We start from the raw sequence: 26,936 nt of genomic DNA, 5'->3' as shown, positions 1-26,936 counted from the left end.
CCTTCCTCTCTGAAATAAATAAAAGAAATATACATATATAAAATAAGACATACAGATTACCAACAGGTATATAAAAAGGTCTTAGTAAATATCCCTAATCATCAGGAAATGCAAATCAAATTGAAATTAGATATCACCTCCTATCTGCTTGGATGACTATTATAAAAAAGAATTAGAGATAACACATGTTGGTATGCAGTTGGTAGGAATGTAGAATGGTATAGCTATTATAGAAAACAGTATGGAGGTTCCTCAAAAAATTAAAAATAGAAATGTCAAAAGATACAGCAATCCCACTTTGGATATTTATCCAAAGGAATTGAAATCAGGACCCCAGTAAGATATCTTCACTCTCATGTTTACTATAGCATTATTCACAATAGCCAAGATATGGAAACAATCCAAACAACCCAAATGTCCATCAACAGATGAATGGATAAGGGAAATGTGATGGTGTATGTGAATAATTACAGTGGAATATTATTCATCCTTAGAAAAGAAGAATATTATGCAACATGTGACTACTTGGATGAATCTTGGGGACTAAATGAACTAAGCGAATCTCAGAAGGACAAATATTGTATGATTCCATTTATATAAGGAATGTAGAATAGTCAAACTCATAAAGCAGAGAATAGAATGGTAGTTACTAGGGACAGGGTAGAAGATTAAATGTAAGTTGTATAAAGTTTGTTATGCAAGATAATTAAGTACCAGAGATATGTTATACAAATAGTGTCTGTAGTTAAAAACATAGTATTATACACTTAAACATTTGCTAAGAGAGTAAATCTCTTGTTAAGCATTCTCACCACACACACACAGAAAAATAACCTACAAAGAAACTTTTGGAAGTTATGGCTATATATTTATTTACCTTGATTGTGATGACAATATCATAGTTATATGCATATGTCCAAACTCATCATATTGTATATATTAAGCGTGTGCAGGGTTTTTAAAAATATCAATAAGACATCAATAAAGATTTTTTTAAGATAAAGAAAAACAGCCCTAGCCAGTTTGGCTCAGTGGATAGAACATCGGCCTGCAGAACAAAGGGTCCCGGGTTCAATTCCAGTCAAGGGAACGTACTTTGGCTATAGGCTCCTCCCTGGCCCAGGCCCTGTTCGGGGCTCGTGCAAGAGGCAACCAATTAATGTGTTTCTCTCACATCGATATTTCTCTCTGTCTTTCCCCATCTCTTCCACTCTCTCTAAATATCAATGGAAAAATATCCTTGGGTGAGGATTTTTTAAAAAAGGAAAAACAACAGAGAATATCAAGGAAACCAAAAGAAGGTTCTTTGAAAAGATAGATTACAATGACAAATTTTTACTTAGACTCATTTAGAATAAAGAAGAAAAGAATCAAATTACTAAAACAAGGGAATAAAGTAGGGCCATCACTACTGACTTTTCAGAAAAAAAAAAGGAAAACTAAGAAAATTTTTGTGCTAGAAAATTAGATAAAATAGAGTAAATATACCAGTTCCTAAAATGGCAAAAATTGCTGGCCAGAGTGGTTCAGTGGTTGAGCATCGACCCATGAACTAAGAGGTCACTGGTTTGATTCCGGGTGACTGGTTGCAGGCTCAATCTATCAATGATTCTATCTCTCTATTCCTCTCACATACCCTCTCTCTAAAATCAATAAAAACATAGTTTTTTAAAGTAATGTTAAATTTTCATTAAAAATTAGCAAACCCAGTAACTGTGCGACATATAATTTTGGAAAAAATATATAAAAACTTTAATTTTATTTTAAAATACTTTTGAGATTATTAATAAGAATTAAATACTGATCATTTTAGAAGTGTAATATTTAAAATTATGTCCCTTTATTATTATACTAGAGACCTTGTGCGCGAAAATTCATGCACTTGGGGGGGGGAATCCCTCAGCCCCGCCTGTGCCCTCTCGCAGTCTGGGACCCCTTGGGGGATGTCCACCAGCCAGCTTAGGCCTGCTTCCAGGGGTATTGGGCCTAAGCTGGCAGTCAGACTCCCTCTGGAACCCCAGGAGCCCTTGGGGGATGTCCACCTGCCAGCTTAGGCCCACTCCCTAGGGCAGTGGTTCTCAACCTTCTGGCCCTTTAAATACAGTTCCTCATGTTGTGACCCAACCATAAAATTATTTTCGTTGCTACTTCGTAACTGTAATGTTGCTACTGTTATGAATTGTAATGTAAATATCTGATATGCAAGATGGTCTTAGGCAACCCCTGTGAAAGGGTCATTCGACTGCCAAAGGGGTCATGACCCACAGGTTGAGAACCACTACTTTAGAATGTCAGTGGATTTCTCAATAGAAACACTTTGGGCCAGAAGGGAGTGACATGAAGTATACAAAGTAATAAAAAGCAAGGGACTAACATCCCGGGAATCTACAACAACACCACCCAGGGAACAGCTGTGAACCCAGGAACACTGGCTCTCAAGCAGTGTGAATATGCGGACTCGGAGGAGCTCTCCACCTTCTCACGGAAAGGTCAGATTTCACCTAGGAAAAGGTGAGGTCTTCAGTCCAGGCTGGAGATAGAAATGTGCACAATGGGAGCTAGAGGTTCTGGGGAAGGCAGCGCCCACAAAATCCAAGGTCGTTGGGGCTACCATGACCTGCGAATGTGGAAGGGGATCTGCAGGGCTGCTGGCAGAAGGGAACTCTAAAAAGCAACCCATAGCTGTACTGGGCACAAAAAGGCAGCCTGAAATTTTAACAGTGTGCTGGCTGCTTAGTGCCAGGGGGGAAAAAGACACAGAGATGTTCACAGAATTGTGCGCAGTGCCAGAGGGTAAAAGTCGCGAGTTTGCGCACTTACTCTGGCTCTTTTTTCCCCTTTCAATTGTTAAATTACAGGCCAATATTCTTGATGAACATAGATGCTAAAATCCTCAACAAAATATTAGCAAATCATATCTAGAAATATATTAAGAAGATCATATGCCATGACCAAGTAGGAGTTATTCCAGGGATGCAAGACTGGTACAATATTTGCAAATCAATAAATATGATATTTCACATAAACAAATTGAATGACAAAAACCACATGATCATACCAATAGATGCAGAGAAAGCACTCAACAAACTCCAACACTCATTTTAAATACACACACACACACACACACACACACATACACACACACACATATATTTTATTGATTTCAGAGAGGAAGGGAGAGGGGGAGAAAAATAAAAACATCAATAGGCTGCCTCCTGCACGCTCCCTACTGGGGACTGAGCCTGCCAACTCAGGCATGTGCCCTTGACTAGAATCGAACCTGGGACCATTCAGCTCACAGGTAGATCCTGTATCCACTGAACCAAAGCAGCTAGGGCTCCAACACCCATTTTTGATAAAAACTCTAAGCAAGTGGGAATAGAGGGATCATACTTCAACATAATAAAGGCCATATATGAGAAACGTACAGACAACATCATACACAATGGGCAAAAACTAAAACCATTTTCCCTAAGAACAATAACAAGACAGGATTGTCCTCTTTCACTACTCTTATTCAAGACTAGAGGCCCGATGCATGAAATTCATGCAAGAGTAGGCCTTACTTCCCCCAGCTGCCAGCACTGGCTTCTCTCTGGCACCTGTGACCCGGGCTTCCCTCCTGCCGCTGGCAGGCACCTGGGACCCAGGCTTCCCTCGCAGCCCCAGCTTCATCCGGAAGGTCTTCCGGAAGGATGTCCAGTCTAATTAGCATATTATGCTTTTATTATTATAGGTGGTACTGGAAGACTTAGCCATAGCAATCAGACAAGAAGAAAACATAGCCCTAGCTGGTTTGGCTCACTGGAAGAGTGGCTCTGGGTTTGATTCTGGTCAAGGGCACATGCCTCGGTTCTGGGCTGGAGCCCCAGTAGGGGGCATGTATGAAGCAGCCAATCAATGATTCTCTCTCATAATTGATGTTTCTCTCTCTCTCTCCCTCTCCCTTCCTCTCTGAAATCAATAAAAATATACTTAAAAAATAAATAAGTTTACCAAAACAAAGAAGAAGAAAACATAAAAGGCATCCAAATTGGAATGGAGGAAGTAAAACTGTCATTATTCCCAGATGACATGATATTGTACATAAAAAACCCTAAAGACTCCTCCAAAATATTACTAGATTTAATAAATGAAGTCAGCAATGGATGAGGATTCAAAATTAACACCCAGAAATTGATCACATTTTTATACACCAATAATGAACTCTGAAAAAGAGAAGCAAAAAAAAAAAAAAAAAACCATTTACCATTGCAACAAAAACATTAAGATATTTAGGAATAAACCTAACCAAGGAGGTAAAAGACTTGTACTCTTAAAACTACAGAACTTTGAAAAAAATAGATAGAAGAAGATATAAACAAATGGAGAATATACCTCATTCATGGATTGGTAGAATTAACATCAGAAAAATGTCTGTACTACCCAAAGCAATCTATAGAATCAACACTATTCCTATTAAAATATCAAGGACATATTTCACAGATCTAGAAAAAATATTCCCAGCATTTATATGGAACCAAAAAAGATCCCAAATAGCTGCAGCAATCTTGAGAAAGAAGATCAAAGTGGGAGTGATAACAATACCAGATATCAAGCTGTATTACAAAGTCACTATAACCAGCACTGCCTGGTACTGGCACAAGAACAGGCATAGATATCAATGGAACAGAACAGAAACCACAGAAATTGATCCAAGCCATTATGCTCAATTAATATTTGACAAAGGAGGCAAGAGCATACAATGGAGGAAAGACAGTCTCTTCAATAAAAGGTGCTGAGAAAATTAGACAGCTACATGAGAAAAGAAAGAAAGAAAGAGAAAGAGAAAGAGGAAGAAAAGAAAAGAAAAGAAAAGAAAAGAAAAGAAAAGAAAAGAAAAGAAAAAAAGAAAGAAAGTAAGAAAGAAACTAGACCACTGACTTACACCATACACAAGAATAAACTCGCCCTGACCAGTTTGGCTCAGAGGATAGAGCTTCGGCCTGCGGACTCAAGGGTCCCAGGTTCAATTCCGGTCAAGGGCATGTACCTTGGTTGCGGGCACATCCCCAGTAGGGAGTGTGCAAGGGACAGCTGATTGATGTTTCTCTCTCATCGATGTTTCTAACTCTCTATCCCTCTCCCTTCCTCTCTGTAAAAAATCAATAAAATATATTTTTAAAAAAAGAATAAACTCAAAATGGTTAAAAGACTTAAATGTGAGTCATGAAAACATAAAAATCCTAGAAGAAACCACAGGCAGCAAAATCTCAGACATCTCTTATAGCTACCGATGTTTACTGATACATTGTCTAGACAAGCAAGAAAAACAAAGGAAAAATAAGCACATGGGACTACATGAAACGAAAAAACTTCTGCATAGCAAAAGAAACCAGCATCAAAATGAAAATGGAATCCACTGTATGGGAGAAAATATTTGCCAATGATGTATCTGATAAGGGGTTAATTTCCGAGATACATAAAGTATTGATACAGCTCAACAAAAGGAAGACAAACAATCCAATTTAAAAAATTGGCAAAGGACCTGAATAGACACTTCTCCAAAGAGGACATACAAATGGCCAACAGATATGAGAAAATGCTGAATGTCACTAATCATCAGAGAGATGTAAATTAAAACAACAATGAGGTACCACCTAGTGCTTACCAGAATGTCTACCATCAATAAATCAACAAACAAGTGCTGGCGAGGATATGGAGAAAAAGGAACACTGATACACTGCTGGTGCGAATGCAAACTGGTACAACCAGTATGGAAAACAGTGTGGAATTTCCTCAAAAAGTTAAAAATGGAACTTCCGTTTAAACCCAGTGAACTCACTTCTTGGAATATATCTTCAGAAACCTGAAACACCAGAAAGAATATATGCACCCCTATGTTCAGAGCAGCATTAATTACAATACCTAAGATCTGGAAACAGCCCAGTGCCCATCAGTAGATGAATGGATGAAACAGCTGTGGTATAATTACACAATGGAATACTATGCAGCTGTAAAAAAGAAGGATCTTTTATACTTTGATATAACATAGAGAGACTTGGAGAGTACTATGCTAAGCAAAATAAGCCAAAGACAAATATCTCATAATCTCACTTATATGTGGAATCTAATGAAAAAAGTTAATTGATAAGCAAAATAGTTCCAGAGACAATGGAAGCATGCAACAGAATAATGATTCTCAGAAAGAAAGGGGGACTGGAAGAGATTAACCAAAGAACTTATATGCATATATGCAAAATCCATGGACTCAGACAATAGTGTGGTGAAGACCTGGAGTGGGGTAGGGAGTGGAGAAGATGGGGTCACTGGGCATGGGAAGGGAGACATGTCATACTTTCAACAAAAAAAATATAAAATTTAATAACTCTATATGAATTAATTGCCATAAAATTTCCCTTATGTATTTTATTATTTAAAATTTTTAAATCATATATGCCTACTATAAAATATCGATTTTTGCAAATGTTATGATTGGTTTCTAAATACTGAGTTTTAAATTTTTGCCTAAGTTTAAGGGCCACATTTATACAAAGGGGAAGTAGTCAATTACCCCAATTAACAATCTTCTCCTCTACCAAACCATGCGCCCTACACAAGTAACAATTTTAATGTGATTTGAGATAAACTATAAAGTAAAAATAAAATATTATGATTTTTTAGAAACATACAAGTATAATATTCTACCAATTCCTGAAACTTTGAGATTTTCTTTCAAGTCTACCACTAGAATGCAATGTTTAATATGTTTGATCCTGATTTCCTCTAAAGAACTGCAGTCAGCCATTTGGTTCATTTAAGAGCAAATATTAATACTGGATTAATGATACATTTCTGACATTTTTGTGCCTTATATTGCAATATAACATTTAATAACATTATAGCAAATATAATTTCCCTCAGGGAACTTGGGAACCATACATTCACCAATAACTGTTCAACAAAAGAATTTTTGTTTTCTCAACAATAAATGATATTGTTAAGAAAATACTTCCAAAAGCCTAGACATGCAGTGATTTTAAATACTGAGAATTATCAAACAGTATTAAGCATGCATACAACTTATGGTCTCAACACGAGTATTGTTATGAGGATCTGTTTTCTAAAGCTGATGGAAAGAGAGTTAGTAATTTAAGCAGTACATAAGGTATCATTCTCCATCTTCTCCCACAGCATGTAAATATATGGCAAGATACTTTTCTATTGTGAACTTAAACAGTAATTAAGCATTTTATTATATTTTAATCTCAAGTATATATTGTTGCTATTGTTAAATCTCTAGATGCACAAATATACACATAATGTATAGTTTTAATCAATAATGATGCTTTAAGTAAAAATGAATTTTTTGCTTGAATAGATATTTCTCTTTTGGAAATTAACAGATGAAATAAATTTAGAAATAAAATATGCTAACTATAAAATTTTTAAAATTGAAAGATTTCAAAAAATATACACAAAATTAATAAATTTGATATTAACAGTCTTAGTTTTGTATAGATCAAATAGCATTTCAAGGAAAATTGGTTTACTTTATTAGTTGTTCTATTTTATCTGGTAATGCTTATAAATTTATAGCAATGTAAATACAAAAAAATTCTCAAAATTGTTCATGTTGAAGAAAATTATTTATTTCCATTAAGATTGGATATAGTTAACTGTAATAAAATTACATTAAAACAATAACTTACATGAAGTCACCAGCAGTAGGGAAAGGATTTTGAATGTTCACAGTGATTTTTTTCCATGTATAACATGGGCTTTTGCATGTTATCATTTTCTAAAGTAAAAAATAAATAAATAAAGACATACTAAATGGTAAGAACAAAAAAAGATAACCTGAATCATAAAATAAAAGCTTAAAGCATCTAAAAACCTGTTCATTCAAATATAACAATGATATTAATTTATATAAGTCCCTTTGTCCCAGAAACATTGCACTGAAAAAAAATTTGAGTGGGAAGAAATAAAAACATATTTCATATTTTACCTCATCACTGATCAATAGTACTTTTGCTACAACTGAACTGTCATAATATCTCCCAAATGTATTTCCTTAAAATATTTTTATTAATGACTGAGCATTTTCAAATTAATTATATTAATTTGAAAATTAATTAATTATACATACCTAATAACATGACATAAAGAAGAGGCATGTGTGTGTGTATGCACACAGGTGTGTGAGTGTATGAATACCTATCTGTGTATGTGTGTGAGTGTGATATGCCTGTGTTTATAAGATGGTGGCTTACACTGACATATTTTTAACATAATAAAAGTACAAACATAAAATTTATAATGCAAATTACCCAATGGCTTTCCATAGAGGAAAAGATTCTAGTAATTCTACATTTTCATACTGATGGTGTTCTTACCTTCTTTTATTTCTCCATTATTACCCGCTCTACCTCCTGGTAACTAAGACCATGAGTATTCAGATGGAGCAGTAAACTGAGACCACATGAGTTTCAAGTGTCAGCGTTTCTGCCCTGTAGCCATGTTAATGACAGGCTAAAACCATCCATGTCTCTTAGATACATGTGGCATAGCAACGTTTTGTTTCAGAAAATTTGTGTGAAAGGACTGGGAAGTGTAAGAGTTCATTATTCAGGAGAAAATCAGATGATCATAATACATATCTCAGTGACAATCAAATGCCTGCTTCCTACTCTAGGTGTCATTATCTAATAAGCCAGTCTGTTCATGTGAACATCTTAATGCTCTCCTTACAAAACTGACCATCATTAGAGTCCTTCTACTTACTTCCTACTCATGCCACTGCACACCTAAAATTCTTTATACTCCATATGGAAATATGGCACAATAACAAATTTACTTCTTCTTTACCATATGTCCATGGTAGGACATAATATTTAACCAGAATACTGACTATAAAAAGTCAATCATAGCAATGTCACATTTATGTTACAGAAAATTTAAAAATCCTTCTCCCTCTGGAACATCATCACTTCTCAATAAATCCCAGCCTTAGCATTATCTTTATAATGCCTTTGATACACAGGACACTCAAGAGAAATTAAAGAATGTTCTTTGCTGTGTTCACTGCTCACACCAACCCTTAATTCAAATAAAAGCAGACACAGGCCCAGGAAAAAGAGCTATGCTTGGGATGCCCAATGGCATGAGAAGAGAAGCAAAGACATACAAAATAGGTAAAATTTACTTACTGTGGAATTAAATTTGCGGACTTCACCCTTAAGAGAAAAAATCATTGTAGTGCCTCCCACTACCATATTAGGTGCTGAAATTAGTATCAGTGAAGCTTTGGCAGGATGGAGGAAGCGACTGCTGAATTTCACAGTAATATCGATTGTGTCTCTATTTAATAAAAGATAAAAGAAAAATATTTTATTGAAAAAAGACAACTAACAACCTCTGCAATGCAATATAATCATTTACAGAATAAAATTCAAGACTGTTGCAGATCTCAGGAAGTCTATAATCTAGTTATTGTTATCAGTTAAAACATCTTGATCCATCCTTGTGTCCTCTTTGGAGAAGTGTCTATTCAGGTCCTCTGCACATATTTTTCATCAGATTATTTGCTCTTTTTGGTGTTGAGTTGTATGAGTTCCTTATATATCCTATGTGATAAAAGGCTAATATGCAAATAGACCAAACAGCGGGACAAACAAACAACCGAACAACTGGTCGCTATGACATGCTCTGACCACCAGGGGGCATGTGCAGAACATGGTGGGCATCAGCAGCAGGCGGTAGAGCACAGAACATGGCAGGCATCGGCCACGGCAGGATGGTGGAGCAGGTGAGCAGGGGCGCCAGACCAAGGAGGGGCGCCAGTCACTGTCATCTGGGCAAGCCTCTGGTGGTTACTGAAAATTCTCTCCTCCCACATGCTGCGGTCCCACCCAACACTTGCACCTGCTGCCAGCACCAGCCCCGCTTGCGCCTGGTGCCGGTGCCGGAACCGCCACTCACACTCGGTGCCATCAGTGGGTGCAAGCGGTGGCTTCCATCCCCAATCACCCCTCAGGGCTTCTCCATCTCCCCCAGCTCCTGAGGGGTGATCGGAGCTGGGAGCCACCGCTCGTACCCACTGCCAGCACAGGAGCAGCCACTCGCACCCATTGCCAGTGCCAACCCAACTCATACCTGCAGCTGGAGCCACTGCTCGCACCCACTGCCGGCGCTTGGCACCACTCCCAATCGCTTAGCGCCGTCAGTGGGTGCGAGCAGTGGCTGCTGGCCCCTATCGCCCCTGAGGGCTCCCCCACCTCTCCCTGCTCCTGAGGGGCAATCGGGGCAGCAGTTACCACTAGCACTCGCTGACGGTGCTGAACCTGCTTGCATGCTGCTGGTGCTGGCCCCAATTGCTCCGCGCCATCAAGTTGCAAACGGGGTTGGTGCTGTCAGCATGTGGGAGTGGTGGAGGCAGAAGCAGGGCTTCTGGCAGACAGGGGACTGGAGGCCATGGCGGGAGGGGCCAAGTGGGGGCATGGAGGATGGTCCGAGACCTGCCCCAGTGCCCACCACGTCCTCACAGCCCACAGTTCCTTTCAAGGTGCATGAATTCGTGCACTGGGCCCCTAGTTTTTATATAAATCCCTTATCAACAGACATGAAAAGATGCTCAACATAACTAAGCATCAGGGAAACGCAAATTAAAACCACAGTGAGATATCACCTCATACTTTTCAGAATGGGTATCATCAATGAATCAACAAATAAAAGCATTAGTGAGGATTTAGAGAAAAGGGAACACTCATCCACTATTGCTAGGATTGCAAATTGGTTTAGCCACTATGGAAAACATTATGTAGGTTCCTCAAAAAATTAAAAATAGAGCTACCAAATGACCCAGAAATTCCACTTCTGGTTATTTAACTGAAGAAATCCAAAACACTAATTTAAAAAGATATATGCCCCCCCATGTTCATTACAGCATTAACTATAGCCAATATATAAAATCAATCTAAGTGTCCATAGATAGTTGAATAGATAAAAAGGAGTTGGTACACACACACACACACACACACACACACACACACACATACCCAATGGAATATTACTAAGCCATAAAAAAGAATGAAATCTTGCCATTTGAGACAACATGGATGGATGTGGGAGATATTATGCTAAATGAAGTAAGTTTTTCAGAGAAAGCTAAATGCCATACAATTTCACTTATATGTGGAATCTGAAAAACAAACAAACAAAAACCAAAATAGGAACAAAATCATAGATACAAAGAACAAACTGATAGTCACCAGATAGGAGGGGGATTGGAGGACTGGGTAAAACAGGTCAAAGGGATTAAGTACAAATTGCCAGTTACAAAAACAGTCATGGGGATATAAAGTACAGCATAGAGAATAAAGTCAATAATATTGTAATAACTATGTATGATTTAAGATGAGTACTAGACTTATTGGGTGATCACTTTGCAAGTTATATAAATGTCTAACCACTTTCTTGTATTCCTGAAACTAACATAACATTGTATGTCAACTGAAATTGGAAAATAAATAAATTAAAAAAGAAAACATCTTGATCCAGTCTGTCAAATCTAAAGTTAACTTCAAAATATAAGTAAAATCTACCAAATATTAAATTTTCTAACAGCTAGCCAAAGAAAAATATACATTTTTGGGTGAATTTCATAGGACATTCTGTGCTAATGTTTAAGCAAAAATTTAGTCATGTCACTGGTTTTTAGTCACATGGAGAGAAAAATGAGAAAGACTAAGAATTAAAAAAAAATAATTAAAACTGTGGTTGAAAATAAAATTAAAATCTCAAAAGAAACTAATGATATATAAGTAGCATGGCTTTTATTTGTAAGATATATGTAATTAAAAGAGCAAAGAAAACATGTCCATTCCCCTTAATCTTCAACTTCCTAATCTAAAACATAGTAAAAAGTTAGAGTCTGTAGCCTTGGAGATTTCACTTCCTATACCCTATAGGGTAATGACTGAGCCATGGCATCCTGACAACCCTGCATGATAACACAAAGGCCACATGTTGTGTCTTGGCAGAAAGTTCTACAATCTTCTCATAAGGTAAGAGCATGGAAACTCATGAAATGCTGCTCACTTGCCTCCCAATCTCTCCTGAGGTCTGAGGCTTGCTACCTAGCCCCTTCAGGGTAGAGTTACAGGCTATAAAAGTACTTAGTTGCAGCATGAAACTGACTGTCAGCACAGGGTGTTTTACTGGTGCATGATGCTGTCATCTGGACCCTTTGTTTTTTGTATTATTATTTTTTTAAATTTTTTACTAGAGGTCCAGTGCACGAAATTCATGCATGGGTGGGGTTCCTAGGCCTGGCCAGCAATCAGGGCCGATCAGGTTCCCCGCCTCCCCACCTCGCCACCTCATCCTTCCCTTGCTGCCCTTGCGCCACCACCATGTGGTTCCCCACCTCCCTGCTTCCTCCTTCTCTCGCTGTCCACGCACAGCCACCATGCAGTTCCCCGCCTACCCATCTCCCCCCCTCCCCCCTCCTCCTTCCTTTGCCACCCACATCCACCACCACCCACCCCTGGTTCGCTGTCGCAGCCCGGGTCGACCCTGATCGGTGATAGAGACCTGCCAGCTGGGGGGAGGGACTGGGAGGTTGGCCAGCAGGTCCCAATTGAGGCGGGTGAAGGGCAGGCTGATCAGGGCCTGTTGGCTCAGGAGAGGGATGTGGGGAGGGACCTGGGAAGTTGGCTAGCAGGCCCTATCAGCAATCAGGGCCTGCAGGCTGGGGCCAGCTCCTGCATTAAACTGGATCTATTTTTGTTCATTAGTTCATATTTGTTAAGCGTCTTCCCTGGTGGTCAATGTGCATCATAGCAATTGCTCATTCCGGTCATTCCGGTTATTCTGTTGTAATGGTCACTTACGCTTTTATATATAAAGATTACAGTAAAAATATATATCATAAAAAGAAAAGAACAATATATAACAGAAAAATTATCACCATAATAATTTTTAATTGTTCACTACAATACTATTAACTATATGCACATTGTTGTATGACAGATGCCTAGAACTTCATCTTCTTACAAGACTAAAACTCTATACCTATTAAGAAATAATTCCCATTTCCTCCCCCATCCTACCCTTCCCCTGGCAACCATAATTGTACTTTCTGTTTCTATGAATCTGAGTGCTTTAAATACCTCTTTTAGCAAAATCATGCAGTATTTTGTTTTTGTGACTGGCTTATTTCATGTAGCATAATGTCCTCAAGTTTCATTCATGTTCTAGCCTGTGGCAGGATTCCCTTCCTTTTTAAGGTGGAATAATATTTATTTTTTAAAAAAATCTTTATTGTTGAAATTATTACATATGTCTATTCCCCTCTCCCCCACTGACCCCATCTAGCGCGCCCCCGCCTCCCACCCCAGGCCTTCACCACACTATTGTCTGTGTCCATGGGTTATGCATATATATATGCATACAATTTCTTTGGTTGATCTCTTTCCACCCACCCACCCCCACCTTCCCTCTGAGATTTACAGTCTGTTCCATGCTTCATGTCTCTGGATCTATTTTTGTTCATTAGTTTATATTTGTTCATTAGATTCCACATATGAGTGAGATCATGTGATACTTGTCTTTCTCTGTCTGGCTTATTTCACTTAGCATAATACTCTACAGGTCCCTCCATGCTGTCTCAAAGAGTAAAATATCTCTTTTTATCACTGCATAGTATTCCATGGTGTAAATATACCACAGCTTTTTTATCTACTCATCTACTGATGGGCACTTGGGCTGTTTCCAGATCTTAGCTATTGTAAATTGTGCTGCTATGAACATAGAGTGCATATATTCTTTCTGACTGGTATTTCAGGTTTCTTAGGATATATTCCTAGAAGTGAGATCACTAGGTCAAATGGCAGCTCCATTTTTAATTTTCTGAGGAAACTCCAAACTGTTTTCCATAGTGGTTGTATCAGTCTGCATTCCCAACAACAGTGTGTGAGGGTTCTTTCTCCACATCCTTGCCAGCACCTGTTTGTAGATTTATTGATGGCAGCCATTCTGACAGGTGGAAGGTGATACCTAATTGTCATTTCATTTTAATTTGCATCTCTCTCATGATTAGTGACATTGAGGATTTAATTTGCATATCTCTCATGATTAGTGACATTGGCCATTTGTATGTCTGCTTTGGAGAATGTCCATTTAGGTCCTCTGTCCATTTTTTTATTGGGTTGTCTTACTTTTGTTGATTTATATGAGTACTTTATATATTTTTTTATATTAACCCCTTATCAGATGTATCATTGGAAAATATGTTCTCCCATACAGTGGATTCTCTTTTCATTTTGATGCTGTTTTCTTTTGCTGTGCAGAAGCTTTTTATTTGATGTAGTCCCATTTATTTTTTCCTTTGTTACTCTTGCACTAGGCATTGTATCAATTAAATTTTTGCTACATTAGATGTCTGATATTTTGCTGCCTAAGCCTTCTTCAATAATTTTTATGGTTTCACAACTTATATTTAAATATTTTATCCATTTTAGCTGATTATGGTATATGGTAAAAGTTGATGGTCTAGTTTCGTTTTTTAACATGTGCAACACCATTTACTGAAGAGATTGTCTTTATTAAAGTATGCTCTTGCCTCCTTTATCAAAGATTTAGTGTAATGGCTTGTTTCCATTCATGGGCTCTCTATTCTGTTCTATTCATCTCTATGCCTGATCTTATGCCAGTACCAGGATGGTTTTATTACAGTGGCCTTGTAGTATAGCTTAATATCCTGTATTGTGATTGCTCCAACTTTTTTCTTTCTCAAGATTAATGCAGCTATTCGGGGGGTAGGGGTGTTGTTTGTTTTGATTTCATATAAATTTTGAGAGTATTAGTTGTAGATCTGTGAAATATGCCATTGATATTTTAATAGGAATTGTGTAGAATCTATAGATTGCTTTTGGTAGTATGGACATTTTGATGACATTAATTCTACCAATCCATGAATGCATTATATTCGTTCACTTGTTTATATCCTCATCTATCTCTTTTTTCAACGTTCTACAATTTTCCAAGTACAGGTCTTTTACCTCTTTTGTTACATTTATTCCTAAGTATCTTAATTTTTTTTGTTAAGATGGTAAATGGGATTGCTTTTCTAGTTTCTCTTTCTGAGAGTTCATTATCTATAATAATAAAAGCGTAATATACATCCTTCCGGTCAACCTTCTGGATGAAGCCGGGGCTGTGAGGGAAGCCCAGGTCCCAGGTGCCTTCCAGCAGCCAGAGGGAAGCCCAGGTCCCGGATGCCTGCCGGCGACCAGAGGGAAGCCTGAGTCTCGGGTGCTGGAGGGAAGCCGGTGCCAGCAGCCAGAGGAAGAAAGGCCTACTCTTGCACAAATTTCATGCATCGGGCCTCTAGTTGGTGTATAAAAATGCCATCAATTTCTGGGTGTTAATCTTGTATCCTGCTATGTTGCCAAATTCCTTTATTAAATATAGTAGTTTTTTGGTGGAGTCTTTAGGGTTTTCTATGTAGAATATCATGTCATCGTAAATAATGATAATTTTACTTCCTCCTTTTCAATTTGGATTCCTTGTATTTCTTCTTTTTGTCTGATCACTGTGGCTAGGACTTCCAATAAGTACTATCCTATATAATAAAGAGCTAATATGCTAATTAGACTGAACAGCGGAATGACCGTATGGATGACCTTCCAGACCAAGCCAGGGCTGCAAGGGCCAGCCAAGGCTGCAAGGGGCTCCAAGGGCTGGCCGAGGCTGCAAGGGGCTCCAAGGGTCGGCTGAGGCTGCAAGGGGCTCCAAGGGCCGGCCAAGGCTGCAAGGGGCTCCAAGGGATGGCAGAGGCTGTGAGGGGCTGTGAGGGCCAGCTGAGGCTGTGAGGGCTGGCCAAGGCAGCCAAGGCTGTGAGGGCCAGATAGGGCTGCGAGGGCTGAGCCCCTTGCACGAATTTCGTGCATCGGGCCTTTAGTCTATATATATAAAAGCCTAAGCGACTGTTATGACCAATCAACTGGAACCATCAGTCAACCAGTCGCTATGATGGGCACTGACCACCAGGGGGTAGATGCTCAATGCAGGAGCTTCCCCCTGGTGGTCAGTGCGCTCCCATAGCCAACCTCCTGTCACCCATTCCCCCCCATCCGGCCAGCTAACCTCCCATGGCCTCTTCCCCAGGCTGGCTGGCCCTGATCGCCACAGGCCCTCCCCCCATCCGGCCGGCCAGCCCCAATCACCTCAATTAGGTCCTCCTATGGCTCCTCCCCCCTAGCTGGCCAACCTCCCACAGCCCCTCCTCCTAGCCGGCCAACCTCTGTGACCCCTCCCCCCAGTGGCCAGTCCCGATTGCCCCCATCAGAACCTCCCATGGCCCCTCCCCCTCAGCTGGCTGGCCAACCTCTGCAGCCCCTACCCCCCAAATTGGCCCCCACCCATGCACAAATTCGTGCACCGGGCCTCTAGTGTTTAACAAGAATGGTGAAAGCAGACATCCCTGTCTTGTTCCTCTTCTTAGAGGAAGTGGTTTTCGATTTTGCCCATTGAGTATGATGCTATAGGTTTCTCATATATGTCCTTTATTATGTTGAGGTATGATCCCTCTATTCCCACTTTGCTGAGAGTTTTTATCAAAAATGGGTATTAGATTTTGTTGAATGCTTTTTCTGCCTCTATGGCAGGGCAGGCTTGTGGCTCTGCTCACAGAAGGGTTGTGTCAGACTTACCACTGGATGCTGATGATGTGGGGCATCCTAGCTCTCCCCTTTGGAGGATGTGGGGCTGATTGTTTGCTAGCTCCACTGGGCACTCCACTGCTGGGACTGGGATGAACTGGGTGCCCAGTTCACCAGTATGGCGGGTCAGGCCCTGAGGAGGTTGCCTCAGCCAGCCAATCCTCCACGGCACACAGTTCAGACTGAGTCTGCATGACTCGTCTGTGTGCATGGGGACTTTGGATCTCAGCAGTGGGGTTTTGAGCACCTGTCAGTGTCCTAGGGGCCCTGGGGCAGGGTCGTTTTCCAAAGTCTCCTGTCATGGGGACCCTGTGGCTCCCTCACAATGGCCTCCACTGAAGTGGAGAGAAGTGCCCAGCAGAGCAACACACTGCAGTGGCAGATCCTCTGCCTGGAGCACCCCAGTTGCCTCCCTAAGCTCCTGCTCCCACAAACAGATGCTCTCCCACTCTCACACCCACACATACTCTCCTTCTCACACACTCACCCTCATCCAGGCCTACCTGCCACCATGTCTACAATGGTGGACCCTTTGGTTTTGGTGTTGTGCTGCACAAGGGACACGGAGATGTAGCCCCATTTGATTATTTTTGCTTTCACTGTTTATGTAAACAAAGAACTCTCCTAGTAAAAAATGATTTTCATTGTTTCTTTACTGGCTGAATATTTCAGCCTTCCCTTGACTGGCCACACCTGTGGCTGATAAACTTGGGGAAATTTTACCTTTTCTTTTACTCTGGCTTTTAACATATTTAGCATTATACATCATATCACAATTATTCTTTGTATGAAACTTTCACCTTCCCTTAGGATAGACATATTTGGGGATGAAGATGGGAATGATTCTCTGGGTGTCAAACTTTGGCTTAATTTCCCTAGAACACTTGTGAAATTACTGTTAAATGGGTGAGTTTAGGGAGCAGCAGAGTAAAGTGAATGCAGGACTTTCAAATCAACAGAAATATTCTCAGAATTGCTTTATAGGGAAAATTATAGCTCACATCTAGCAAGAGCGGGAATGATTTTTCCAGATATGTCATCACTAATCTCCTCAATTTGTGCAAAAGCACATTTTCTTAAATATTATTAAAAGATCTTGGACTTGAATTTAACTGAGAACAAAGAATATTTGACCTTGTGGTCTTTTTCTGGATATAATAGGCTCAAAGTCCATGTTAGGTAACTGTGAGTGATTAAGCATTTTTCTAGGTATTCTAAAATTCATTGTTAGATAAAACCACTCATTAATTCAATTGATATCTATAGAAATTTATAATATTCCAAGCACTGTTTTAAGTTTTGGGGATACACTAATTAGAAAAATACACTATTGCTGATCTCCTGGATCTTACATTTTATAAGACATGACAAACAATATGTCGTCACAAAATAAATGTGAAAACTACAAGTTCTGTGTGCACTGTGAAGTGGTATGAGATCACATAATAGGGAGTGTGATACCATCTAAAAGGTTATCTATATTAAGTGGGATATAAAGGCTGAAAATGAGTCGCTAGAATGAGCAGGTGTGGAAAGAAGGCACCCAAGAAGGAATTATGTGTTTTAAGAACTTACCAAAGGCCAGTGGTACTGAATCTTAGAAAGCACAAGTTTTTGTGTTACAAAATATAGCCAGGAGCCTGCCATGAAAGCTATGTGGACCATGCTGAGATGTTCAGTTTATATCATAATAGGGATGTGAAGTTACAGGAATATTTTAAGTAGAAGAGTAACATGACCAAATTTGCATTTTAAACAATCCTTGCCAATCTGATGTTGGGAATAGATTGAAATAAAAATCTTTTAGGAGTCCCTTGTAGCAACCCAAGTTAAAGATAATGGTACATTAAATTAGAATGGAAGAGGTAGGTAAGAGGAAAAGATGACAAATATAAGATACATTTGGTAAAATCAAAAGCACAAAGTCATGGATTGGATCTCCATGGAAGTTGATGGAAAAAGGTGTTCAAGGGAAAGGTCAATGAGGGAAAAAGGAGACATATGTAATACTTTAAACAATAAAGAATTTAAATTAAAAAATAAAATAAAAATGATTATAAGTGTTAAAAAAAAAGAAACAAAAAGATGTTCAAGAATGACCACATTCTAAAGAGCATGTGCTTAGTAAATGAATTTATGGACCTATACTTAAGTTCTATGTAACACATTTTAAAATACAGTATCCTTTCCATGAGGTAATTGCTGGTTTTAGGACCATGAAGAGCTGAGCTTCTCTTGAGTATAGGTATTTCTTTTATAAAAAGATGAAAGAAGGTAAAGGGATTAGCCAAAGAACATATATGCATAACCCATAGAAACAGACAACAGTGTGGTGATGGAGGGTGTGGGGTCTGGTTGGAGGTGGGCAAATGCAGGCAGAAATAGGGACATCCATATAGTATCAACAATAAAAGTAAAGAAGAAAAAGTTTTGTAGTTATATTGATGTATATAAATTACCAGGATTCCTTCCTGAAAGTGTTAGAAAGTTCAGAATCAAATGGGTAGTCTACCTCCGGTCATGTATTAGATCTGGAGGCATGTATATCACAAGTATAGGTTTTATACTCCTTCATATTACATGAACCTCATAAGCTACTGCAACTTGGCTTTCGGAAAAGACGGAGAAGAAATATATAACATATCAATGTCAGTGCCCATTTGGCTCAATGAGAATCATGAAGGAAAAAGAAACAGAATGGTTTTCTAAAAATATACTTTCACTTTTACAACACTCTATGGTTATACCTAAATTTACACATGAAGTTAGATGCAGAAATAAACATGTTTGTTTATATGCTGGCATAGCTGTTTAATCTTTCTATATAAATTATATCTCTGGGAATTTAAATCCACAGCTGGTGGAAATAGCTATTACTAATCGTGATTGAGACAGAATCTAAATCAGGATGTGGTATACATAGATAATTATACAATACCTGATAATGATAAAGCCACAGGTGGGGTTTTTTTTGTTTGTTTGTTTGTTTGCTTAATAAAACAAAAACTATTTTGTTTCATTAAAATCCTATTAGTAAAAACCAAAGACCATGACATTATTTAGTCTCACTAAAGAGATACTTAAAGAACCACCTAATAATAGTATTCAAGCCTACAAAATAAAATGTATCCAGAAAAGTGAGTAATTTTTTTCCATACACATGGAGAATTACGCATTACATCTTCTGAGGTTCTTGTGGTTTCCCCAAGAACACTTAGGTGACTTCTTTTTTCCATTATCCTCTGTTTCTATACACACATCACAAATAAAACAATTATTCAAATTATATCCTTATAGTATATTTGCTTCAATGGCACTGTGCTAGACTGTAAACACTGGGAAGAGTGTTGATGTTTTCATCTATGAATCACCAGTACTTTGAATGGCGGAGGGGGATGCTTATTGATTGCTTCCTGTAAGTTCCAGTTACAGTACTAGGTGTTTTTCCCATAGAAGTACATTTATTACTGACAACACTGAGAATAAATACCCTGATCCACATTTTCCAAGTAACAAAATGAAGCTGAATCATAGAGCCTGTACATGTCAGTATCAAAGCCCAGCATTTAATTGTTAAATGACATGATAGAAGCGTTCTAGGCCACAATGGCATCTGAAACTGAAATTCATTGCCTAGAAGAAAAATCTTATCAAAATTACAATAAAGGGATTATTTTTAAGCTGTTAATTAGAGAGAGCTGTTGATGAGCATCTCCACAGAGGCTAATAGAGGAAACAAAACTGCCCTATTGCCTAGTTTCAGAGAAGGCAAAATGCGGTTCAGATAGCCCTTCCCAAGGCCATTGTAGAATGCCAGGCAACTGGGCATAAAAGCAGAATGTTGCCCTAACCGGTTTGGATCAATGGATAGAGCGCCGGCCTGCGGACTGAAGGGTCCCAGGTTTGATTCCAGTCAAGGGCATGTACCTTGGTTGTGGGCACATCCCTAGTATGGGGTGTGCAGGAGGCAGCTGAATCAATATTTCTCTCTCATTGATGTTTCTAACTCTCTATCCCTCTCCCTTCCTCTCTGTAAAAAATCAATAAAATATATTTTTTTAAAAAAGCAGAATGCTTTCACCCTGAAGAGAAATCTGCCAATTAACAAACCTGTGCATATACAAACTCACAATTTACTTTTCTATTGCCATATTATTACATGTGAATGGATCATCAAGTATCACAAGTCATTAGAGTAAATCATTCAATGTGAAACACCGAGACCAAGAGAAACAACATACCAACTGACCTCAACAAAATAAATATACAGGGAATAGATGAAAAAGTAAGTCAGAGACATTTATGAAACTATTGTGACCCCAAATTAAGAACATGATGCTATGAAATAGAGATATTCTAAGAAAAAGAAAGTGTTCTTATAAGTATATGAGACTATCTATCATCTGTCTATCTATCTTTAAGTTACAATGACTAGGGATAGAGAAAAATGGCAACATTGGGGTATCTTTCATGTATGATTATTAGTCTTCTACTTTTTTTCTTTATACTTGCATAGTTTCTAAATTTTCTACAATGAGCACATATTGCTTTTATAATCAGAGACTTCACACACTGCTTTGAGTTTTTGGCAGAAAACAATAGTACTACATAAACAATTTGTTGTCTAATCTCTATGGCCAATGTACATGAAAAAATAAACTGAAATTAAATGTATACATAAAATGCAGCTGCTTTATACTGTTAGAATGTTTAAACAAAATTGATGTGGAATCTCAGCAACATATGAATTATTCATCTATGTGTGAGTGATGGTCTTTCCATTTGTATATATCCACTAAAAACAAATCCAGGTCACTTTTTAATAATTATAGTGCACATTAAATTTCTAGGGCTGATACGTTTAATGAAGTAAAATTTAAAAAAACAAAACACTTACTTTGGAGGAACTGTCACAGTACTCTCTGTGGGGAAGAGGGTGAAGTCAGCGGCATCTCTTCCAATGATTGTAGCATCATACACTATTCTTTTCGAGCTTGAATTTTTCACTAGAATCTACATTGCAGAACAAGAGAGTAAAAATAAGATCATGAATTTTTAAAAATATACAACTTAACATTTCTTATTTTTTTAAAATATATTTTTATTGATTTTTTACAGAGAGGAAGGGAGAGGGATAGAGAGTTAGAAACATCAATGAGAGAGAAATGTGGATTAGCTGCCTCCTGCACGCCCCCTACTGGGGACTGAACCTGCAACCAAGGTATATGCCCTCGACTGGAATCTCACCCAGCACCTTTCAGTTCATGGCCTAATGCTCTATCCACTGAGCCAAACTGATCAGGGCTTAACATTTCTTATTTTAATCAAAGAGTTTTACATTTTAATCATGAAAATATTTGTTCCTTATGTGCACTAACTGAGGGAAAGCAGACTTTGTATTTGAAGATCGCATATATACAGTTTACAAGAGTAGGCAGGGAAAAGGATCTCTCAAGCAAGGAAATGACATGAAGATTTGAAGTCCACAGTGAGCAACTTGGATTTTATTCTTATTACAAAGGGAAATCTTCGGAGAATTTTAAACATAGAACTTAAATAATCCAATTTACAGAAAAAGGATAATCCAGCTGCTCAGCGTGGGAAGTTATAAAGATTCTAGGTTTAAAATCAGAGGTCCAGGCTGGAAATGATGGTAGCCTCATCGAGAAGCAATAGTATAGCTAGGGTTTCACTGTCCCTTCCTTCCTGAGGCTTAGAGATGGAAAGTATTAGAGAATAAGTTACTTTATTTTTAGAGAGTATTTCATGAAAACTTGACTACACAAGTCTTTATGTAGAATATAATAGAGATTTTAAAAAAAAAACACACAACACGTTAGGAAGACACAAGGTTATCATGGAAAGTACTGAGCCAAAAGAGGAATAAGACCTGGGGCAAATACGGGATTGGCCAAATTACAGTAAAGAAAAGGTAACTGCACTTAGGTGGTCCAGAAACCACAGAGAGAGATATTTGAAGAGTTAATAATTAACACTATATGTGGTTATAGTGAATCGTAAGGAATATGGTAGAGATTTGTTAAAAGGTTAAATAAACTACTTTTATATTGCAGCGAAAACTTTGGTAACTACCAGGACAAGTATATTGCTTTTGAAAAGTTTCTACAGTCAGTTACCCCAAGGATTTTGGGATCTCATGTAGCTTGCCTACTTATAGATATCAGTACCTAAAGAATTAATTAACAGACCAAGTGATTTTAAGTCCCAGAGAGTTCATTTTCATTCTCTGGAAGGAATAGCTAAAAGTAATAATAAATTCATTACCTAATGTTATTGGTTTATAGTCCTAGAACTTCTATAACTAGCCCTGAGATCTTAAGGAAGACATTCATTCTCATTGTCATATCATATGTATAATACAAAGCCCGTTGGGCTCATCTATGGTCAGGGTATTCCACCTAACTAGGATTTTATGTAGGGGTGGTAATTGATTCATGGGGAAAGAGGAAAGCTGTTGAAGGAAGGAAAAACAGCTTTGGAACCTGGATTCCTGTTTTGTAATGACAGTCTTTATCTATTGAGCTCTGCGTAAAGTTTGTTTTTAAAAAAGTGTGTGTGTGTGTGTGTTGGGGCGGGGGAAACCCCACCAGTGTTGTTCAGTGGTTTTGCGTCAACCTATGAACCAGGAGATCACAGTTTGATTCCTGATCAGGGCACATGCCCAGGTTGTAGGCTAGATCCCCAGTGGTGGATGTGCAGGAGGAAACTGATTAATGATTGTCTCTCATCATTGATGTTTCTTTCTCTCCCTCTCCCTTCCTCTCTGTAATCAATAAGAATATATTTAAAAGGGGAGGGAAGGTCAATAGCTTTAAAATTGTCTCAGAAAAATCACTGCAACCTACATTTTTTCATTGATAACCATATGGTTTAATGGCTCCAATATTCTATGTTTCCATTTGAGACATATAGCTACAGAAATATCTTTTTAATTATAGTAGCCATTTCCTGAGATTTTTCTTTGTTCTGGAAGATTGAAAAGGTTGTGAATGAATGTTAAGAGTTAATAATTAGCACTATGCATGGTTATAGTGAATCGTAAGGAATATGGGTTGATGTAGGGGGCAAACTGTGTCTAAGTTTCCCAGCAACTTCCAAATTAATCATTTCTCTTAAATGAAATTTAAAATAAAAGCTTGCTGTGATTGATGTTTAATTTATCATTTATATTTAATTTTTGTTGTTTCCTTCAAAAAATGTCTCTTACATTTTTGAAAAACAAAAGCCCTACGTGTACAATATCATCTATAATCTTCAGGTGTGAACAATATTTCTAATAAATAATTAAATTGGAAAGAAATCATTAAAACATTAAAATGTTTCCATTTTACTATGCTTTAATTTGATTTTTAACATAATGATTAAAATTTGTTTAAATATGAGCTAGTGTCATTAACTAATTTTTTAAAATAACAATTAAATGCCATAAGGAAATACAAACCTGGTCAGAGTTTAAAAATTATTAATCATACCGAACTGTAATAATCACTGCTTAATCTAATTCAGACTCCTATCTTCTGCAGGCTTAAGCAATAATATTTCTAATTCTTGAGAATTTTTAGTTTGAAGTCAGAAGTCCTCCCCAATATAATTATAGTTCTAGGCTAGCTAGTACCCAAATCCCTTAAATACAATGCAGTTAGGGAATTATCAGAGTAAATACTGTTAAAAAATTCTCTAAAGTATTTTATTTCTCTTTTTCTGACAAAAAGAGAAAAAAATAAAATTACATAAAAGGGATTGTATCTTAATATTTTCTAACAAAATAAAATCAAAAGGAATGACTCTCCTTTCCGTAAATTGAGCCCTTTATAATTTGAGACAAGAACCTGAGTTTTTCCCGATTTTTTAAACTGAATCTTACCAATCATTGCTCATAGTGTCACAGATATTTTTTCAAAGAGGTTACAACTACAAATTAAACATCACTAGGACATATACTGTGAAGAACAAATATGGATGAGTTTTGCATCAATAGTGTAAAATTGACCCCACACCCACAAATATGGGGAGGAATAAATAAAATAGATGAGGAAAAGAAATAGATGTGATCTGACCAAAGAACTAAAATAACTTTTTTACAAAATAAGATTTTATCAGCCTATAGTGTCCTGAGAAAAAAACCAAGGACCCACCTATAAATCTGGTTAAAGGTTTTATAAAAACAATCTTACATAAATGCAAACGATTTAAAACGGCATGATAGAAGATACTTTACTAGAGTTCATGTGAAACAAATTATCTGAAATTGAGGTCAATAACACCTGACAAGATATTTCTCAAAGAGAACAATTGTAAAATATGGACCTATTTATATAGATTTGTTATCATAGGACTGGAAATTTTTTTTCCATTGTTTTTCTTAAATTTGAAAAATTCACTGTTAACACAGTTAGTGCATCCAGATTACATAATATCATTTAGAGAGAATTAGGTAACCCAGGTCAAGAGCACATCCATTATTACTTCCCTTTCTATATCCTCAATTAAACAACAACGAAAAATCCATCTGGTAAAGAAGAAATTAAAAACACCCTGGAAAACCAATGACAATGAAAACCTAACAATCCAAAACCTATGGGACACAGTGAAAGCAGTCCTGAAAGGGAAGTTTATAGCTCTACAGGCCTACATCAAGAAAACAAAACAAGAAAAAATGGTAATAAATCATGTAACTCTACAACTTAAAGAATTAGAAAGAGAACAACAAGAAAAGCCCAGAGTGAGCAGAAGGAAAAAGATAATAGAGATCAGAGCAGAGACCTAACCAGTTTGGCTCAGTGAATAGAGCGTCAGCCTGCGGACTGAAGGGTCCCAGATTCGATTCCAGCCAAGGGCACATGCCTGGGTTGTGGGCTCGATCCCCAGTGGGGGGCATGCAGGAGGCAGCCGATCAATGATTCTCTCTCATCATTAATGTTTCTATCTCTTTCTCCCTCACCCTCCCTCTCTGAAATCAATAAAATATATATAAAAAAATAAGTAAACTCAAAATGGATAAAAGACAAACATAAGACAGGGAACCATAAAAATATTAGAGGAATCCACAGGCAGCAAAATCTCAGACATATGTTGAAGCAATATCTTTACTGATACAGCTTCTAAGGCAATGGAGACTAAAGAGAAAATAAACAAATGGAATTACATCAAAATAAAAAGCTTCTGTACAACGAAAGAAATCATCAACAAAACAACAAGAAAGCTCACTGCATGGGAGAATGTATTTGCCAATGTTATCACTGATAAGGGTTTAATCTCAAACATTTAAAGGGAACTCATACAACTTAAAAAAAGGAAGATAAACAACCCAATCAAAAAATGGGCAAAGGACCTAAATAGACACTTTTCAAAAGAGGACATTCAGAAAGCCAAGAGACACGTGAAAACATGCTCAAAGTCACTAACCATCCGAGAGATGCAAATCAAAACAACAATGAGGTACCATCTCACACCTGTGAGAATGGCTATCATCAACAAATCAACAAAGGACAAATGCTGGAGAGGAGGCAGATAAAAAGGAACCCTCATGCACTGCTGGTGGGAATGCAGACTGCTGCAGCCACTGTGGAGAACAGTATGGAGTTTCCTCAAAAAGTTAAAAATGGAACTCCCATTTGACCCAGTGATCCCCCTTCTAGGAATATATCCCAAGAAACTAGAAACACCAATCAGAAAGGATATATGCACCCCTATGTTCATAGATGCACAATTTACCATAGCTAAGATTTGGAAACAGCCTAAGTGCCCATCAGCAGATGAGTGGATTAAACAACTGAGGTACATCTACACAATGGAATACTACTCTGTGGTAAAAAGTAGGAATTCTTACCATTTGCAACAGCATGGATGGAGCTGGAGAGCATTATGCTAAGTGAAATAAGTCAGTCAGAGAAAGATAAATATCACATGATCTCACTCATTTGTGGGATATAATGAACAACATAAACTGATGAACAAAAACAGATCCAGAGGCAGAAAAGCATTGATCAGCCCATCGAACCTCAGAGGGAAGGTAGGGGAGGGTGGGGGTAAGGGGGAGAGATCAACCAAAGGACTTGTATGCATGCATCTAAGCCTAACCAATGGACACAGACACCAGGGGGGTGACGGCATGACAGGGGGGTGGGGGGCAATGGAGGGATAAGGACACATATGTAATACCTTAATCAATAAAGAAAAAAAAAATCCATCTGGATGTGTAAACTGCTC

The 26,936-nt window shown here is 37.9% G+C and overlaps 1 protein-coding gene across 1 annotated transcript in view; it reads right to left on the bottom strand.

Moving 5' to 3' along the window:
• The window catches only part of CFAP47 (cilia and flagella associated protein 47), a gene marked incomplete at both ends in the record, with an annotated part of 442,463 nt that overhangs the window by 185,377 nt on the left and 230,150 nt on the right, over nt 1-26,936 (bottom strand). Inside the window, 3 exons of the mRNA XM_081081612.1 lie at nt 7,692-7,780; nt 9,192-9,342; nt 21,604-21,719. Of these exons, the coding sequence (XP_080937738.1) occupies nt 7,692-7,780; nt 9,192-9,342; nt 21,604-21,719 (356 nt within the window). The remainder of the gene's footprint in view (nt 1-7,691; nt 7,781-9,191; nt 9,343-21,603; nt 21,720-26,936) is intronic.

The sequence above is a fragment of the Myotis nattereri genome (genome assembly GCF_964212035.1).
Source record: "Myotis nattereri genome assembly, chromosome: X".
NCBI lineage: Eukaryota > Metazoa > Chordata > Mammalia > Chiroptera > Vespertilionidae > Myotis > Myotis nattereri.
This window is presented reverse-complemented; position numbering and strand designations above follow the sequence as displayed.